The sequence below is a fragment of the Lissotriton helveticus genome, chromosome 3_1, assembly GCF_964261635.1.
Source record: "Lissotriton helveticus chromosome 3_1, aLisHel1.1, whole genome shotgun sequence".
Classification (NCBI taxonomy): domain Eukaryota; kingdom Metazoa; phylum Chordata; class Amphibia; order Caudata; family Salamandridae; genus Lissotriton; species Lissotriton helveticus.
This window is the reverse complement of record NC_136061.1, coordinates 305,973,015-305,991,416: the sequence shown is the minus strand read 5'-3', so window position 1 is coordinate 305,991,416 and position 18,402 is coordinate 305,973,015. Positions and strand designations below refer to the sequence as shown.

General features: G+C 49.7%; 1 protein-coding gene across 6 annotated transcripts in view; it reads right to left on the bottom strand.

The window, feature by feature from the left end:
• Positions 1-18,402, bottom strand: part of TEX14 (testis expressed 14, intercellular bridge forming factor) — a 2,253,432-nt gene that overhangs the window by 908,761 nt on the left and 1,326,269 nt on the right. For all 6 annotated transcript variants that reach the window (XM_078679858.1, XM_078679856.1, XM_078679860.1 and 3 more), the window contains one exon: positions 14,499-14,677. In XM_078679858.1, coding sequence (XP_078535984.1) covers positions 14,499-14,677 — 179 coding nt within the window. The remainder of the gene's footprint in view (positions 1-14,498; positions 14,678-18,402) is intronic.

Genomic DNA, 18,402 nt, shown 5'->3' with positions numbered 1-18,402 from the left:
GATGAGTATTGAATCAGGAAAAAATATATAACTTGCAAAGGGCACTTAATTCGGCTTCCACTTTGCACAATGTAAGCTCAGAACTCGACGGCGGCTCCCAGCATAATGCTTCCACTTTCTACGATGTAAGCTCAGAACTCGACGGCGGCTCCCAGCATAATGCCTGTACGATTAGACTATCATGGCATAGTGATAAAACATATAAGCTGTAACATTTCTTGGCATGACGTGCCACACCTTTCAGGCTCTTAATCCTGTATCCCTCTATTAAACAACTTGTAACCTTGCACCCCTCGTCAGCCCTAATATTACCCTCGCCATTGGCTGATAGTTGCATCGGCCCCTCGGAAGAAAGAGCATGGGATAGATTCCACACATTGTGTGGATCCAGTCAGTGTGACGTCATCGGGCCCTACCTGGCGACCCCCAGAGGTGCTGCACCGTTGGCTCCCCCCTTCTCAGTTCAACCTGATCCCAACCACAAATCCAGGCAAGTGTGCTGAGGGATTGTCTCTGTGCGTAGCTACCAGGGGGGAACATGCTTGTGCTTGGTGATACCACCATGATTGGTTGGGAACATGGGGGTATCCAAATAAATATCAGGTCTAAAGAATCTAGGGGCATATTATCAAGGGGGTTTATCTCCACTTTTTTGGCTTTAAAAGCCAAGAAAGCGGAGATAAAATTATCTCCCTATTACCTAGCTGTAGCTAACACCAGTTAGCGACAGCTAGTAGGAGATAGCGACCATCTTGGGCCCCACTTTGCATGTCAGTGATATTTATCACTAATGACATGCAAAGTGGGCGTGCCAAGATGTTAGCGACTGGAAATAGTCGCTAACATCGCTATCTCCTATTACCAACTTTTGGAGATATTCGCGCTAAGCGCGAATATCTCCAAAAGCTAACACCTGCCCTGAGCAGTTCTTGGCCATGTTATCCAATGGGAGGTGGATAACATGGCTAAGAGCATTAGCTCGGTAATGCATGAATATCGCTGACTTTTCAGCGATATTCATGCATTGCGGCCGATTTTTATCGCATTTGCGATAAACCTTGGTAATACCAAGGTTTATTTGCGATAAAAATCGCCACAGCTCAGCGGTAAATTTTTGTCTCTAACCAAGCAATAGCGAAAATTATCGCTATTGCTTGGTAATATGCCCCCTAAACCCTTCCCAATTAGTAAGTTTTACCTAGCGCTTCAGACCGAAAATGCGCTATCTCTGCACTGCTACCTTCTGCCTGTTTTCTGGTCATTCCGAAAGGGAGGACAGTAGGGCACTGTGAATGACTCAGCCTGGGCCAACGTGCCCTCCGAGTGTGTGCACCTTCAGCCCTAGGGATAACCTGGCACTGCCTCACAGGTGTTTCATGCTATCCCCTGGTATTAACCCCAGAAGGATGAAATGCTGCGTGTACGGCACGCTCTCAGGTGAGATGGTCTTACAATAGCTGCCCCATGTGATTCCCGTCTGCCCAATCTACCTCCCAGGGATTGCGGGTCACCCCGCCGTGTTCTGCCACCTCTTACCAGGCAGCAAAATTGCTGACAGTTAGAATGGCTAAAGACATAGATGGTGACATCTAATTGTTGAAGAATCATAACCTTGCACCACCTTGGGTCTTCTGTGAAAAGTGTGCCACCGACTGCAAATAGCGACTTCGGACATTGGCTCGCTATACGTACTACAACAGTAACGCTACACCAACAATTCATACTTCTTGGGCGATAGTTGCATGAGTAAAAAAGCCACAACAAGGCTCAGCAAGCTGAAAATTGGTGCTTAGCTTAGCGTGATGTCGACGGTACTCTACAGCTTCTGTCATTGACCGGAGCTGACTACCAAAAGTAACACTACACCTGTTACCCCGACTCTAGGGGTGTTAATTGCCTAAGTAGGAAACAACTATGGCTCAGTTCTAATACAAGTGGCCATGCTTCAGTTCTGAAATGATGAGGCTGAGCAACCTCATGATCAGTCACTAGAAATTACATCACTGGCACAACGGCCACAAAATACAACCTACTTGCCGCGCTGCCCCAGTTCGTGCCCCTCAATATGAGCCATGCTCTACGCACATAGCTAACTGCCACCGGGCCTTCTGCTGCTACTCTTCTAACCCTTCCCCTTGGAGTGGCTGAACTCAAGAACCCGTCCAGCAAATATTCACTGGACATTCTGGAGTTAAAAACCATGTAACAATCGGACCGGTTGAGAAAACAGTGTAGCAGTGCCACCTTGTGGGCTGACACTGTAAGCCATAGGGGGAATACAACCACTTCCTTTACAACTAAGGAGCAGGATAAACTCAAACGAACTCACTACCTACCCCTGACTTCTATGGCGCTCTAATGCTTGTTGACCGGCCATAGCGTTGTGCCTCTGAAGAAGTCACCCTGGAAAATCGATTCAGGCAGTAACAATGCCACTGTTCAAGCTTCTTCATACCCTTGACAAGCTGCTGCGAGGTGTCACCCAGAGGCCTGGTTCACACTGCCTGGCAATTTAGCCACATAATACCTCAAATGTAATTCTGCCCTTTACCTCGGAACTGCTAGCAGACATCACCTAGGATACAAGTGAAAACAGACACAAAATCGAGCCACTGAAACTTCCACTTTTAAAAGTGTCAAACTTTCTGCTAAACTACCCTTAGAAATTATCACCCCTTTCAAACCTTCCACTTCACTTTTTAGCCTGGCGAAGCTGTAGCAGATTCCAACAGCTAAATACTTGTCCGAACCTTTAACATTTTGGAAACATTCCTTTCCAACACAGCTCCAACCTTGACTGGACAGTCAGCAAACGTTCTAATCCCCGTCACGCTCTCTTGCCCGCCAAATTGAACTGGAAACTTGTGTGCTCGCTCCCCTCTGGGCATCCAGATCCAATAACCCTTCACTTCGTTTGCATCGCAAAGCGTAACCTCTGAAACGTAGGGGGCATCGCAACGCTCGCCACCAGGCAGATGGCCACCAAGGAACGCGCCAGCAACAACCTGTTTGAGGCTGAGAGTTGCGGTGTTGTATTCTCCCTTATCTGATACCCTAAAGAGCATTGCGCTGGAGACATTCAGCGCAGCTCTGCAAGCCCCCCTTCCAAAGGCCTTTGAACCAGTCACCCACCTGACCTAGTAGGTGCTCAACAACCCTTGACCCCCTCCCCAATCCTCAGCCAACCGCCGTGACACAACCCGAGCAACCAACTATCGGGCACCTCGTGCTCCAGCGGCTTCACGCAATGCAACAAAGCTCCCCAGGCCCAGCATCGCACAGCAGGAAGGCTCAACACGCCGAAAAGAACACAGGAGCATATTAGCAAGGGATTTATCTCCGCTTTTTTGGCTTTAAAAGCCAAGAAAGCGGAGATAAAATTATCTCCCTATCAGCAACAGGGTGCTAACACGCCAATTCGCATGTTAGCACCCCTTTTCTCCACGCTTCCCCTTGCATCTGTAATGAGATGCAAAGGGGGCGTTCCAGAGAAAAATAATAGGAGAAATGTTTTTAAGCGACATTTCTCCTATTATCAAGGATTTCGCTAACCCTGTTAGTGATTAAAAAAGCAGCGCTAACCGTGGTTAGCGCTGCTTTTTTTACAAATGGGTTTTTTCCTGACTTAGCCATGATATCCCATGGAAGGTGCATATCATGGCTAAGTTTGTGAGCCCCTATCATCAAGCTAACGCCAAACTTCGAGAGATTATCGTTGGTTTTCCAGCAATAATCTCTCATTTGGCAGTTAGCGTGAGGATTTTTATCACTTCTGAGACAAACCCTGCTAATAGCAAGTTATCTCTGCGATAATTTCCGGCGATGCTTAGCGTTAAAAAATTCGTTGCTAAGCCTCGTTAGCGACAAATATCGCTAATCGTTGGTAATATGCCCCACAATTCGGAGAAAAAAGAAACTATAGCTACCCGAGCCATCGAAGTGACTAGCTTGTAATGTATTAGGATTGGAAAAAGGGGGCAGTCAACGGTGTTGGAATGTTACTCATCGCAATGACAATAACTATTTGGTGATACATCCCCCATGGGAATGCTCACAAAGAATATATATCACTTCATTTCACAGTGGGGTCCCTAAAGCGCACAACAGTGACATCCATTCTAGGAAGTAATTAAGTAAACGATTCCCTTTCTGTAGCATGTATCTTACGGCAGGCAAGCTACTCTGCTTTGATAGAAATACAACAAGAGAAGAGGGAGTGTTGGGGAGAAGGACTAGTCTTGCAACAACCTGAGGATAACACCCTTCACACGGCTTCACCGCGCGGTTAAATAGGTCGCCTGCCTCTCGCAACCCCCATGGAGTCAGTATATGCTAATTTACCCTGCTGGGTGGCGCCCCCGGTAACAGCCTAATTTCGCTCGGGGCTATGGCGCTGCCTAAGAAAACGAGAAACAAACCAGTGAGGTACGATGGTCTCACCCAACCAGTACCTTGGTGCCCACATGCTGCTAGCAGGTTGCAGACTAACTCCCGACCGATGAGAGCCTTATGCGCGCTCCGCCGAGCTACCTGCCCCGCTAAGCCCGCTAAAGCGCCTCGCGAACGGGAAGGTTGGTGCTCGGGCGCCCTATACTACCCCCTTCACTCAAGCGCCAGCACGTGTGGTGTGCCTTTGCACCCCTAGGCCGTGGCGCTATCATCCCCCCCAGGGGCAGGATAAAGGATCCCGGATCCCGGTCTGGCTGAAGGGGAAAGCGACGAAGGAAAACTCTGGGGTTATTTTACCCGCGTTCAGCGGGGTGGGACGGCCATGCCACTTCTCTGCTCTTAAAGCCCCCTTTCCGAGATGGTTTGAAGCCGCACAGAATCGGTGCAATAAACTCAAATACCATACTCGAACTGTGGTGGTGGGCGGCGGGGGAACAACCGCTCCAGAGGCCCAAGCTAACCCAACACTGAGCGACACTTCGGACCCGGAACGCGCCCCGACATGATCTACAGCACGATGCCGCCGTCATGGGACACAGGGGCACATTATCAAGCCTGGGCGATAAAATTATCGCCGCTTTAAAGCGGCGATAATGGGCTTGATAATATGCTCTATGGAATTCCAATCGAAGCCCATGTTAGATGTCTTCACATCTAACATGGGCTTCAATTGGAATTCAATAAAGCATATTATCAAGCCCATTATCGCCGCTTTATCGGCCGTTTTCGGCCGCTAAAGCGGCGAAAATTTTATCGCCCAGGCTTGATAATATGCCCCACAGTTCGTCGACCCCGTCGAAACCCACTAGCCTTTACGAGGTAATCGCCAGAAGCAAAATCGCCCTTCAGCTCTCTACAGCTGCACATAGGAGCGAGTAACCCTTGACCCTCGGGTAGGTCACTTCCCCACCGCTGCAGCCCCAGCCTGCCAGTCTTCTTGCCGCCTGCTCCTCCCTCCAGACCGGCGCTCTCCCACCATGCACGAGCGCCGCCTGGACTGCCTGCACCTTGATTGTGTGCCCCGTATGCCTGCCCGCCCCTTTTCTTTTTATCTGTACCCCCTGAGTGACTGAGTGAGTGAGGCTTCCTGGTTCGTCCGCCGGGCTCCTCAGCCCCGTTTTTCTCGCCGCTGCCTCCCGTGTGGCACCGCCCCCCCACACCCATTTGCTTCTTCCCTCCCGCCTCCCAGCTGACCTTCCTCCCCTCCTTCCCTCTTATGTCGCCCCCAGAGCGACCGCGCATCGGACGCGCGCAGCGGGTGCGCCGACTGTGCGCCAAAGGCGCGCCAAAGGCAAGCCCGTCTGCGCCTGGACCGCGCCCAGCGACAGGACCCCTGGCCGCCGACGACGCCAGACCTCACGAGGGACTTACGACGCCGCAACCCTCAACGCACTCAACACCGGCCGAACCCCCCCCTGCTACCGAAACGCACCCACAGACCCTTCACCTGCCAAACCTGCAAGTTCACCTGCCACGGACCTGCACCGCACCCGCCAAGCCGAGCACCAGCAGCATCCACCCCAAGTGCATCCTGCTCAACACCAGCTCCGTCCACAGACACGCCGTCGAACTCTGGAACCTGCTTGACACATCATCACCAGACGTCGCCTTCCTCACGGAAAACATGATGAACGCCTCCTCAGCGTCCGACATCGCCACAGCAATCCCGGAGGGATACAAGATCATCCAGAGAGACCGCGTCAACCAGACCGGAGGAGGCATCGCCATCGTACACAGGAACACCATCCGCATCTCGACCAACTCCAATGACACCCTCGCTGCCGCCGAACACCTCCACTTCCAGATACACACCGACCCCAAGACCACCCTCAGAAGCACCCTCATCTACAGACCCCCGGGACCACGCACACAATTCAGCGAAGACATCGCAGACTTCATCAGCCCGCACGCCCTCTCCCCCTCGGACTACATCCTCCTAGGAGACCTCAACTTCCACCTGGAGAACAACAACGACAGCAACACCACCACCCTGCTGGACAACCTTGCCAACCTCGGACTCAAGCAACTGGTGAACACCCCCACCCACTACGCCGGCCACACGCTTGACCCCGTCTTCTCCGCCAGCAAGCACATCTCCTTCAGCCACTCCAACGGACTTCACAGGACCGATCACAGCTGCGTCCACTTCAGCTTCAGGAGAAACACGACCCACCACCACCCATAACAGGCTCCACGCCGGAACTGGAGCAAGATCACCGCCGAGCAGCTCACCACCTCCCTCAGCCAGAACCCTCACGCCAGCACAACGGACCCCAACGAAGCAGCCAGCAACCTCACACAGTGGCTGACCGCCTGCGCCGACGACCTCGCACCACTAAAGAACCCTCCCAACAGGCCCGGCAGCAAGAAAACCCCGTTTCACCGACGAACTCAAGGACTCCAAGAGGAACTGCCGCACCCTCGAGAAAGCCTGGCGCCACGACCAGACCACAGACAACATGACCGCCCTCAAGCACGCCACCCGCTAGCACCACCAGCTGATCCGCACCACCAAGAAGACAGCATTCCAAGAACGACTGGACAACAACGCCCATGACAGCAAGGAACTCTTCAGCATCGTCAAAGAGCTCTCCAACCCCAGCGCCGGAAACAACGAAATCACCCCCTCGCAAGACCTCTGCGACTCACTCGCCTCGTTCTTCCACCGCAAGATCACCGATATACACAACAGCTTCGGCACACCAACCACGCACCCACCCACAAAACCAACACCCCCTACCACCACCCTCTGCAACTGGACCCCGGTCAGCACCGAAGACACCATCCGCACGATGAACACCATCCACTCCGGATCACCAACCGACCCTTGCCCCCACCACGTCTTCAACAAGGCCGACTCCATCATCGCACCCCATCTGCGGGACATCATCAACACCTCCTTCGACACCGCCACCTTCCCGGAGAGCTGGAAGCACGCCGAGCTCAATGCCCTCCTGAAGAAACCAACAGCGGACCCCACCGACCTCAAGAACTTCCGCCCCATCTCGCTCCTCCCTTTTCCTGCCAAAGTCATTGAGAAGACCGTCAACAGACAGCTCGCAGCCTTCCTCGAGAAAAATGGATCCCTCGACCCCTCGCAGTCCGGCTTCAGAGCCAACCACAGCACCGAGACCGCCCTCATCGTAGCCACCGATGACATCAGATCCCTGCTCGACAACGGGGAAACAGCAGCCCTCATCCTCCTGGACCTCTCTGCAGTGTTCAATACTGTCTGCCACCGCACCCTAATACAGCGCCTCAGCAACATCGGAATCCAAGAGAAGGCACTGGAGTGGATCATCTCGTTCCTCGCTGGAAGAACCCAGAGAGTCCGCCTTCCCCCGTTCAGATCTGAGGCCACCGAAGTCATCTGTGGCGTACCACAAGGATCATCACTCAGCCCAACCCTCTTCAACGTCTACATGAGCCCCCTTGCAGCCATCGCACGACAACACAACCTCAACATCATCTCCTACGCCGACGACACCCAGCTGATCCTCTCCCTCACCAACGACCCCGCCACCTCCAGAATCAGCCTACACGAAGGGATGAAAGATGTCGCCGAGTGGATGAAGAACAGCCGCCTGAAACTGAACTCAGACAAGACGGAAGTCCTCATCCTGGGATCATCGCCCTCCGCCTGGGACGATTCCTGGTGGCCCCCTGCCCTGGGCTCCACTCCCAAGCCAACGGACCACGCACGCAACCTGGGCTTCATCCTGGACTCCTCCCTCTCGATGACCAGACAAGTCAACGCCGTCTCCTCATCGTGCTTCAGCACCCTGCGTATGCTCCGTAAGATCTTCCGTTGGATCCCCACCGAGACCAGGAAGACGGTCACCCAGGCACTCGTCACCAGCCGACTGGACTACGGGAACACCCTCTACGCCGAAACCACAGCCAAACTGCAGAAAAGACTCCAACGCATCCAGAACGCCTCCGCACGACTCGTCCTGGACATCCCCCGTCACAGCTACATCTCCGGCCACCTGAGAGACCTGCAGTGGCTCCCCGTCAGCAAGAGGATCACGTTCAGGCTCCTCACACACGCACACAAGGCTCTCCACAACCTGGGCCCCAAGTACCTCAACGACCGCCTGACCTTCTATACGCCCACCCGCCAGCTACGATCGACCAGCCTCGCCCTCGCCGCCGTACCACGCATCCGCAGAGCCACCGCCGGGGGAAGATCCTTCTCCTACCTGGCAGCCAAGACTTGGAACTCCCTCCCCATCCACCTTCGGCTGACCCAGGACCATCTTTCCTTCAGGAAGCAACTCAAGACCTGGCTGTTCGTGCAGTAACGTATCCCCTCCCCCAGCGCCTTGAGACCCTTCCGGGTGAGTAGCGCGCTATACAAATGTCATGATTGATTGATTGATTGAGTCCAACTCACCCGCCCCTGTCCTGAAATACAGGACACCGAGCAGACGGGAGGCTCGAACCCGCCCTCTACGCCCGAAACTCGACACCCAGCGTGCCGATCGCATGCCAACTCGGCGCCGGGACCAAAGGACAGACACCGCACGTACAATGCCCCGGAAAAGAACTGCATGTGCCGCGTGCGCATCAAAGCACATGCCCAGTCCATCCTGCCGTGAACACCACAGGGGCAACTGGTCTGAAAGCGGAACCTCTGGGACGCGAAGACTGACGGCGCGACCAAACGGCGCCAAGGCAGCTTAACAAAGAGGGTGCTCAGTGGGTGGGAGAGGTATATGTACCTCTTCCCCAGCCCCCTCCTACCCGGAAGTGACGTGGGCATGGGAGAACCTCGAGGGTCCCAAACATTGGGAGGCTGACTCGTCATGTGCCATCATGTGGCACCAAGGGAGCTGCCCTCTTAGGAGGGCCCACTTCGTGGGCCCTGGGCAGCCCTGCAAATCCCCAGTGTCCCGTGTTGCTCATGTGGTCTAAAGGCTATGCTGCCCACTATGTAGCGGGGAAAAATGGTGTTGAGCTTCGGGTCAACACCACATTCCATGATCCGAGACAAAACACATAAACCCCCCTCACCTCCCCACCATGCCTACCAAAGCATTAGGAATGTGTCCGTGAGTAACGACAATGGGGATCATGTGAAGCGCTCCACAACCCTCAAGTCATACATCTGCACAAATGAATAAATAAACCCACAGGAAGGATTATTACGCTTTGTTACAAAAGAGGTTACCTTAGAGGTGATCCTTTGAGCGAAATATTACGAAAAATAATGTAGTTTGTTTAAAGCACCATCAGGGAAGCATTCATGTCTTCCGCCCTGACGGTCATGTCTCTAGTACACAAGGTGGGGCAGGGCAGAGAACGGCAGCTCTTATTTTCACTAGCCCTGTCATCCTAAAAGTTTTCAGGAGATAAACACGTAAGAAAACACAACTCAGTTTTAGGCGAAACTGTCATTTATTTACTAGTGTGATTCCTGTTGATTTCTGAACACACAGGGCTTCCACATTCGATTTTCATGCATCAAATGCCAACTTTGGAGCTGGGGAACAGGGTTCGATCCCCAGCGTCGGCTCACTTTCTCTAATTTTTTGGCAAATCACTTCAGCACCACACGTCTACCAACAGATGAACGTATGCTTGCGGAGGGGGAATGAGTCCATCTTGAGATTGAGGGGAAGTGCCCTAACGGCTAGGGCGGGGGATCCCGCACTGGGGAACGGGTTTCGAGTAGTGGCGGTACGACCCACCGGGTGCTGACTTGCCTCGGGGGCGCCTGTGTGGTCAATTTATATTTAAATAAATAAATAAATATATATATATATATATATATATATATATATATATATATATATATATATATATATATATATATACATATACATAAAGCCCTGCTGCCATTACCGGGCTCCAGCAATGTTCAGGGAATAATTTTCAGGGAACGGTGAATAACGTTCGGCCTGGCGAGAGCAGAGCCTGGCACTTAACAAGCCTGGCAATGACGTAGACCTTTTGTGAATTACACTCAACAGAATAATTTTCCCCACTTCTAATGCCAGCAGTATCACTCAGGTTTTAAAATGCCGATTTCAAAACATGTCTTTCCCACACAGCGAGGGGGGGCTAGGGGTAGGCAAGCTTGGATGGTCACGCCAGAGCTGAGCATTGGCCCTGCTGTCAGAGTCAAAAGCGCGGCCGAGACAGCAAGGGAGTCGACTTGTAAATGATACAGTAACGGTCAAGGCTATGAACTGCCAAGGAACTACATGCAGATTTCAAGCATGGAGTACAGCGTATGTGTTGACCCTAGACTTTCATTATTCTAATGTCGCAAAAAAAAAAAAAAAGAAGGGGGTGCAGTTGGTTTACACTTTAAATTCAGAGTTGGTGCTGGTCCAGAGCGAGCACCTCTCAACCATACTGGCTGTCTGTATGGACAAAATATGAATCTACCCCTTGTTGTCCTCTGTCGAATGTAACATTTCGTATACGTGGATTTACACACCTATGATTAATAGTTAAAGGCCCAAGAAGGATAAAAGTTGGAATGCCCGGTTCAAGGCAATTGAATGCTGCAATTTTTGTAAGCTGTTAGTGGGTGCGAAAAAGCTCCCAACAGAGTATGTTTAATGGTTGTAAAACAACACACCTGATTTATTCACAGCGAGGCAGTCCCATGCATAGCTTCCCGATCCCTTCGTTCAGGTCACAAGAGCACTTTTGTTTCTGGTGCTTGGCAGCAGCGGCAAGATCTCCTTCAGTTTCTGGTTGCCCTGATGGGCGACATTCCTGATAGTTAGATGTGTTTCTGGCCTGCGTGCTTGGTTTAGCTCGTGAGCGAAGTGTCCCTCATAATCTTTGAATACCACCCATAAATAAGAAAATGTCACAACTAAGCAATCTAAGACCTTGGCAGCAGTGGAGGGAGGTATGTTAACCTGAAACCCACCAGCATGGGATGATGGAGTTGGTTAAGCATTAGCCGGGGCACATTTTAAATTGGCAGACCAAGGAAGGTTGGGGTGCAGGGTAGGAGAGTGACTCCGAAATTATATCTATGTGGATAAGGAATGCCTCCCCCCCCAACCTGGCACGGCCAACTCGGAATTTCATCCTCCCACAGTAAGAAATGACAGTTCAGTGGACGGGATGTAAAGAAAATGTCCAATATGAAAGTACCACAACAAAAGGCAGTTATGTGGTAAAAAAATGTGACAGGGATAATGTGATACTAATTAGGGTAGAGGTCATGTAAGTAACGTATGTTGTATCACGCCTCCACAAGCGGCATCTGACTGTGTCCCAATTTTTAATTTCATGTATGACCCTTGGTGAGAGGAGACAGTGCTGTAAGACTCCAAACAGGACACATGAGTGCCACACAGAATGACAAGGACGGAGCAGAGCACACCATGGCGTTTGCGGGGAAGATTGCGATCAGAGCTTACCAGATGTCAGCCTCCTGGAGATACAGCTAGAGGTGAGTACCCTAGCGCTCGAGTGGTACAACAGCATGGGCAGGCCCACAGAAAGAGCAACAGAGGCGCAAAGAGACGACAAAGGGAAGGGGAGCCGCAAGAAGATGGAAGCCTCCCTGGCGGCGTGGCGGAAACAAAAGGTGTATTGACTTGGTTATGGAAAAACACCGACAGGGCGGTGTGTAGAAGGAGGGCCACTCACTCTGGGATGCATCACGGCTGGGTGAGTATGCCTGACAAAAAATCGGGGTAGCACACAGAGACAGCACTCCCAGCCCAGCCCCCGCCAGACGGCAGGGCGCAGGAGAGACTAGCAAGGTAGCGAGTTGTGGCCTGGCTCCAGGAAAAGGCTACCCCTCACACACAAAGGGGTGTGGAAAACAACAAAGAACAAGCTACAAGCTGTCAGGGTGATTTACGACCCTAGGATATGCAAATGAGCAAAAAGACAAACCAGTGATTTATGGCCAGCCGATGATTTATGGCTGCTGATTTATGATGCCCATTCAGAATGATTTATGACAACAGAATGATGACAGATTTGTGGCAGAATGATTTATGAAATCTCGATGATTTATGACCATGATTTATGATAATGATTTATGATGCTCCGGCAGGGCGATTTATGACAACAAAATGATGACAAAATGATTTATGATACCCGATGATTTATGACCCATGATTATGATGTCCAAATGACACTGACTGATAACAAATTGTGATAATGTATGATAATGATTTATGACCCCGGCCCGAGAAGGGGTCTAGGGGAGTTGTATGTAATGAGTAATAAAACTGCGGCCAACAACCACCACAAAAAACAATGACTGTTGGCTGTGTGTAGTAATACAGATACACAGATATGGTATGGTTCCTGAAATTGGCACATTGCGGCTGTTATGAAAAGAACCATCTTCAGGAGTTTTCAAAAATACAAGGTTTTTTTTAACACAGTTTATTTGCATTTTCCATTTATTGACACACATTGTAACATACACAGGCAGGAGTATAAGGACAGTGTGGGTATTTGAACATTTTTACTGTCCATCAGGTAATTTCTACATACAGGGTCCCATCGTATCACTGTTTCACTGGCATTTATTCAGTCAGGAGTTCACAATTGTATTTCTCATCCTTCAATGCTCATGGATTAGGGAAAAGGTAGGAGAACTGGGAACTGCATGCCTAACAAAAAATGAATGTGTCCGTCTGTAACGCAACAGGTGCTCATGTAAAGCGTCTGATATCTTTGGGTCAAGTTCATGCTATATAAAACGCTGGAAATTTTTTTAACAGTACAATAAAGAGAAAGCCAAATCTGACTTTTTTTGTGTTCATATAGAATATACATCCACTATTATGTGTGCCATTGACTGTGAAATGTAGTTCGCTGCTGCACTATATGCTACTAGCGGTACAAAAGGGGGTGGTGATGGACGGAGCATGTGAACCAATCAAGCACTCACACCCAGTCAACAGATCTGGGTTTAATCCATCACCGTTCTTTAGCCCACTCTGCCACCCCAGTTAAGACATGGCCTTATGCAAATCAGTCTGACCCTGTGCCTCATGGGAACAGTCCAGCCCGAACTGCCAAGCCATGCCTTCCCTGGACCGGATTCAAGCTTCCTTATACCGGTTTCTGGTATTATAGCCGTCTTCAGCCAGGCTTGCCAGGGTATGCTCAGACGTGAGTCCCTTGCTCATTTTGCCACTGAATTCAAGCAAGCCTGGCTGAAGACGGTTGTAATGTCCAACTTGGAATAACTTTACTTTTACTTTTATTGAATTAAAACAAATATCACTCACACGCCACAGCACTTTGCTAATGCACAGAGCACTGCATGTTAGGAACCTCAGCTTTCATAGTTGCCAACATTTGAAAACAAATTTCAGGGACACTGCAGCACAACAATCAATTACTTACTTGAAAATTCACAACTCCTCTGCCTACTCCGCATAATTAGCATCATTTAACTCCGCCTACTTATCATAGTGCAGATTATAGGGTCTACTCAGTGAAGAGGGAATTGCAGGGAATTGAGACAAACATTTCCAACTTAAGACCAAAGTATCTGAGTTTGAAAAATTCTCTCATTCAGCTGCATTGGAGAATTTTACCAGCTCGGCTACTTTTGCCTAAAGTTTGAAATTCTCATTGCAATTCCCTGCAAATCTGTCTGAAGTGCAATTGCCAGGACTGTTCAGGATAGTGAATTACCCAGGACTGTCCCGGCAATCACGGGACAGTTGGAAGCTATGGGCTTTGAGACACTAAAAGGTATCATTCCTACACCTGCTGAAAATCTTCTAATGAGCAGAGGAAAATGTTCTCCAAATGTAAGTAAGGTTCATCTCACTGAACATTTGCATTACTTTTCTGCAGAAACTTCTGGTGTCACACTTAGCAGCACTAGGACACAGGTTCCTGCCAACTGGACAGTGCTGGGGAGGCAAAGGCGAATCTAGAGAAAACACAACATTTTTCTGCTGTTTGTTGACCCTGTCTATTGGCTGTGTTGTGATGTAGATTTTGATAAGTTTCATGCATCAGAGTATTTCATAACACCATTTTATAGTTTTTATTTTCTGCATTTTACCAGGAAACATGATATTATTATTCCATACCTTTGCACCATGTACTCAAAGTTGCTTATCTTTGCAAAGCCAGCTGAGACAATCTGCACAGCATGAGAGGAGAGTGAGCGATGGATGAAGCCTCGTGTGTGCAAGTACATTAGGGCATCGTTGACATGGAGCAGCAAATGGACTATTGTTTCCATATGCAAAACAGGAAATTCTGAGCGCTGAAAGAAATATTGAAAAGATTTTCAACAAAGGCCACAAGCCATAGCTGTCAATACTCTGATCTTTTTCTAGACTATAATAACAATTTAAACATAAAAAACAAAGATCAGACAACATCCATATTTATATACATTCTTATTAGGTTACCATCTTGGTTCCATGCCACAAATTCTACTTACAGGGTGTTAGACTTGGCCCTTTTTGCAGGGTCATACCTGAACTTTTTGCCTTCCTCCTAGCCTTTTTTCTGTTATGGTGTTGGTGGTTCTAGGACTCTGGGCACTGTAGCACTGCTGTTCAGTGTAAGGTGCATGCGCTCTCTGTGGTAAACATGGTAAGATTGGTCTACACCTGTTTTGGCATATTTAATTTACCTGTCAGTCTCTTGTAAAGTGGTACCTCAGATACCTGGGGCCGGTACATTAAATGCTACGGGTGGGCTTGCAGCGCTGATTGCACCACCCGCCAAAGTAGCCTTTCAAACCTGTCTTAGGCCTTTGCCACTGCAGGGCCTGTGCGCGCAGTGTTACTGCCGCTGAGACGTGGCACCTAAAGTGTGCCATGCCTGTGACCCCCCTTTTACTGCATATCAGTCACCCCTAACGTGGTACCTAGCTAGCCCTATGGGCAGGGTGCATTGAAGGTAAAAGGTAGGACATGTACCTTAAGTGTGTGACACGTCCTGGTAATGACAAACAGCCATTTTGGTTCCTCACTGCTGTGAGGCTATCCTTCCATAGGAATGCATTGGGGATTCCCTGATAAGTGTTTCAGTGGTAATTCCTGATAAGAGATGAGCAGCGTGGTCAAGTTTGATATGGTTGGAATAGAAATTATAAATGCTACGCAATGGTGTGCACATTTTTATTATCACTATTTTAGAAATGCCACTTTTAGAAGTTGGCATTTCTGTGTGCTACTTGTCTGCCTGCCTAATGTGTATTGCATGTCTGGCTGTAGAGAGACAGGGGCTGGTGAGGTGTGTGTGGCTCCAGGGAGTGAGTCAGCGCTAGGCTGAATAGGGGATCTGCATTTGGAGTAGTGGGTGGACTAGTCCCCTGACCTTGAATAGGTCTGTGCCTGCCTGAGTGAATGCTGGCTCCGCCCCCTTGTGGTGGTCTGAGGACTGAGCCCCCATCTGACAAAGGAGGGTGTGAGCACTGTACACAGAGTGCTTCAATTCCCCCCAAAACCAATTGAGACTTGTTCCCCCAGGCTCTGTGCCACTGCAGGGCCTGTGCGCGCAGTGTTACTGCCGCTGCGACGTGGCACCTAAAGTGTGCTATGCCTGTGACCCCCCTTTTACTGCATATCAGTCACCCCTAAGGTAGGACCTAGCAAGCCCTATGGGCAGGGTGCATTGTAGGTAAAAGGTAGGACATGTACCTTAAGTGTGTGACATGTCCTGGTAATGACAACCATTTTGGTTCCTCACTGCTGTGAGGCTATCCTTCCGTAGGAATGCATTGGGGATTCCCTGATAAGTGTTTCAGTGGTAATTCCTGATATGAGAGGAGCAGCGTGGTCAAGTTTGATATGGTTGGAATAGAAATTATAAATGCTACGCAATGGTGCGCACATTTTTATTATCACTATTTTAGAAATGCCACTTTTAGAAGTAGGCATTTCTGTGTGCTACTTGTCTGCCTGCCTGATGTGTATTGCATGTCTGGCTGTAGAGAGACAGGGGCTGGTGAGGTGTGTGTGGCTCCAGGGAGTGAGTCAGCGCTAGGCTGAATAGGGGATCTGCATTTGGAGAAGTGGGAGGACTAGTCCCCTGACCCTGAATAGGTCTGTGCCTGCCTGAGTGAATGCTGGCTCCGCCCCCTTGTGGTGGTCTGAGGACTGAGCCCCCATCTGACAAAGGAGGGTGTGAGCACTGTACACAGAGTGCTTCAATTCCCCTCAGAACCAATTGAGACTTGTTCCCCCAGGCTCTGTGCCAGGGGGTGGTTACGCCATAAGGGCAAAGGGGCACTGCCCCCGTGCCCTTTTCATGTCTTCCTTTTTATTAAAATAATTACTGTTTTTAAAGAAAGCACAATAAAAACATACTGTTTTTTCATTCAAAACTGCCAGACCCTCGATCACTTAGGGTCAGGCCCTTTCAGGAGCTACACACTGCGCATGCTAGAACATGTACATAATGCTGCACTGCAACGTCAGTAGGGCTTTCATACGCATAGCCCTTGTATTTTTGCCTAGAGAAGGTGTCGTCATCTCCCTGTCTCCTCCTCCTTCAAGCGGCACAGATGGAAAACAACCTCGGCGTTTTACTTTCAAGCCCAGGATTTTCAATGGAGCATGTAAATCAATAACTCAGAATGCTTCACTGACTCCACCCCACTTTGTAACGAGGGAAGGGGTCCTATCGTGAAATTTGCACCCAGAGGTCTGTGATAATGAAGCGCCAGAGGTCAGTGAAAATGAAGTGTCCTTTTCTGCTGTTAGGTCACATTGAGCTTCATTTTATATGTATGCAAGTAACTTGATATTGGTTCAGCTAACGTAAGGGGAGTTCAGTACCATATGTATGCGAATTACAAAGTTGGATTTATCGAGGCACTCTAAATGTGGATAAGGAATGCACGGTGTGCTTTGAAAATGCAAAAAAAAGCAGGAGATTTTGCCTCTGAAGCGGAGACTACATTAGCTCACACTCACAGCCTTGGGGGCAGATTTATGAGGCCCTTGCGCCACGTTTACGCCGCTGTTGCGTCACGCAAGGCGGCGTAAACGTGGCGCATCCCTACGACTGATTTACAACGTGACGCATCTAGGCAGATGCGTCACGTTGTAAAGCTCTGCGCCGCTTGTGGGCGTTCCGGCGCAAGGTGGGCGTTCCAGGGCAGGTGCGCCTCGCAAAAGTGGCTGAGTGAAATCTATAAGATTTCACTCAGTCACTTTCAGGCCAATGCTGCGTCAAAACTCTGCGCCTGCTTGAAGCAGGCGTAGGTCTTGACGCAGCATTGCAAAGATGGGGCACCCCCGAGCCTTGCTGGAGCTGCGTCGCGCTTGCGACGCAACTCCAGCAATGCTCCACCTTAACGGCACAGATGCGTCACGCATCTGTGCCGTTTTTGCCCCATGGTGCGCCGCATTGTAAATGCGGCGCACCATGGGTGGCGGAGCAGCGGCGGAAGATAACTGGCGCATCCCTGGAGATGCGCCAGTTATCATAAATCTGCCCCTTGGTGTGGAGTGAAAAACATGAAGGAAGGAGACAAAAAAAGAGTTTTGCTCTGAGAATTTCATGCAGTACGTTTTAGAATAAAGGGTAATACTTATTTTAAATAATTGAATACTTTCACAGCAGAACCCTCCCATATTTTTTTGAAGAGTCTGCAACAAAGAGACTAAACTAAGGCAGTTTACATTTCTTATTGGCCCGTATATATTCATAAACTTTAATTAATTCCCTGCAAGTAGGCTGAATTGCCTGTCATATACAATCTCGTAATTACTGATGAAAACGGGAGCATGTAATTATTGGTTTCAGATGGGTATTCCATGTGTTTTCTGTCTGCCTTGTGAATATAAACAGTCTGCTAAAGGCTGTAGACCCAGCTCGCTGGAAGATCTTTGCTAAATTAACTTAATGAAAGGGCACGTAACCCGTGAAGGTTAACATCTATCGTCCGTCCGTTGACAATTATGTTTTTCTTACCCATATTCTCCACTCCCCCCCCCCCCCGCGTTACACTTATTCTTTGAAAAAGAGCAT